Source organism: Lactuca saligna, chromosome 7, assembly GCF_052625555.1.
Source record: "Lactuca saligna cultivar CGN05327 chromosome 7, ASM5262555v1, whole genome shotgun sequence".
Classification (NCBI taxonomy): domain Eukaryota; kingdom Viridiplantae; phylum Streptophyta; class Magnoliopsida; order Asterales; family Asteraceae; genus Lactuca; species Lactuca saligna.
This window is the reverse complement of record NC_136423.1, coordinates 48,750,760-48,752,500: the sequence shown is the minus strand read 5'-3', so window position 1 is coordinate 48,752,500 and position 1,741 is coordinate 48,750,760. Positions and strand designations below refer to the sequence as shown.

At 38.1% G+C, this 1,741-nt stretch overlaps 1 protein-coding gene across 1 annotated transcript in view; it reads right to left on the bottom strand.

Annotated features, from left to right (window-relative positions):
• The window catches only part of LOC145003867 (1,4-dihydroxy-2-naphthoyl-CoA thioesterase 1-like), a 1,089-nt gene extending 367 nt beyond the window's left edge, over positions 1-722 (bottom strand). The window contains exons 1-2 of the mRNA XM_078962772.1: positions 255-722; positions 1-187 (exon numbers count right to left, since the gene is read on the bottom strand). The exon at positions 1-187 is cut by the window's left edge and continues 5 nt beyond it. Coding sequence (XP_078818898.1) covers positions 1-187; positions 255-395 — 328 coding nt within the window. The 5' untranslated portion in view covers positions 396-722. The remainder of the gene's footprint in view (positions 188-254) is intronic.
• Between the last annotated feature and the right edge of the window lie 1,019 nt (positions 723-1,741).

The window sequence follows — 1,741 nt, the reverse complement described above, 5'->3', positions numbered from 1 at the left end:
TGGATTTGCCGACTTGGAGAGGTGTGGCTTCAGCAAGAACAAGATCGCCGATGTCAGCACGTTTGAGGTGGTTGATGCTGAGCTGTACTCCGGCGATTCTCTTGAATCCCGACGCTATGAATGCTCCCGAACTTGCCAGCGACTCTGCTATTAACGCCGATACTCCGCCGTGTAACACCTTAAACGGCTGATTGTTGGAGTATGATTTAGATTTCAGTTTTGTATTTGGGAGAAGATTGAAAAAATTATTTCACCTGACATGACTTATCGGTGACCTGAAGATGACCGGTGACTTTGTGTGGTGTTAACTCGTCGATCTCAAAGCCGAATGCATGCAGCGGGGGATCCAAAGATTTCGTCTTTGGGTTTGTCGTTGGTGGTGAAAGTGAATCCATGCCGGATTTTTTCGGGAGTAACGAATTGATGTTGGATCGATGTGTAATCGAATGGGAGAATCAAACTGAGCAAAATTGATGAAAGATTGCTGTTGACTTGTCAGAAATATAGGGTGTGTGTGGTGTGTGGATATTGGCTTACAGTGGAAGAGTCGAGAGAGGTTAATTCGTTAGTTTCTTTTTTGCACATAGAAAAGCAATCGATGAACAGAGAGGAATCGCAGAGGAGCAGAAAAACACGAGGGCGGTTGTTTTGAGAAAGCTGGTTTGGTGGGTAGAAATAGGGTAATTTGCAAGGGAAACTCACTAATTCAGTTTTTCTTTTCTCTTTTTTTTTTTTTTAATAACATTACCAAACATTCAACTTTTACTTTATTATATACCGTATATAAATTGTCTTCTTCAAAATATTTAATTAAAATTTATGCATTATTTTAGAAAATTATATAATCAAATTATATCCATGTTTTTTAATATATGACAAAGTAGTTTGAGAAAAAAACAAAAATTGTCCATGTTGTTGTCTTTTTTTTTTTTTTTTTTTTTTTTTTTTTTTTGTGGTTTCTATTAAAAAACAAGTTTGTATTTGTATCTGTAACACTCGTTTTGTAGTATGGATTGATGGTGATCTGAAGGAATCAAATTTTTGGTTTTTGAGGAAAAATATTTGCAACGACGTGTTGTATGGATACCCATGACGTGACATGGCTTTCGATTATCGTGTTTTTTTGGTGAGCACCATGACGTGGCAAGTAGTGTGCCATGACATGGTGGTTTTGGCAGCACAAAACCATGATCTTTTAGGTCTTTTTTTTTCGTATTTAAAGCCTCTAACTCGAAGTTTAAAGCATCCTCTCCAACCTCCAACATCCCAAAATGAAACTCTAGCCTACTTGAAGCTTTTGGAGCTCATTTTTGCAAGTTTTGGTGATTTTGAAGGAAGGAGGAAGTTTAGTGCATAGATCCAACAAGCAATCCATCTTCTGTGTGCATCCTCACTATTTGTAAGTCCTAAATTCTAATTTTTTTGTGCCATGCTTTTAGATCTAGGCTTTTATGCTTTATTCTTCATGTTTGGGATAGTTTGAGTAACTAGATTTCATAAAGCTAGCAACTTTATGTATCATTGGGGTGTAACACCCGTGTTCTATTAAGGTTTATTTTTGTTCTCTAGGTGTAAAGATGAAGTTTTTGGGAAAAACTCTATGCCACCGCATGGAGCAAGGATGCCCACGGCGTGGCATTCAACAAGTAGCACACGTATTTTATTGAGCCACCACGGCATGGGTAAGGAAATCCATGGCGTGACAATTGATCAGGCCCAAGCCCATGAATCTTTTAGGGTT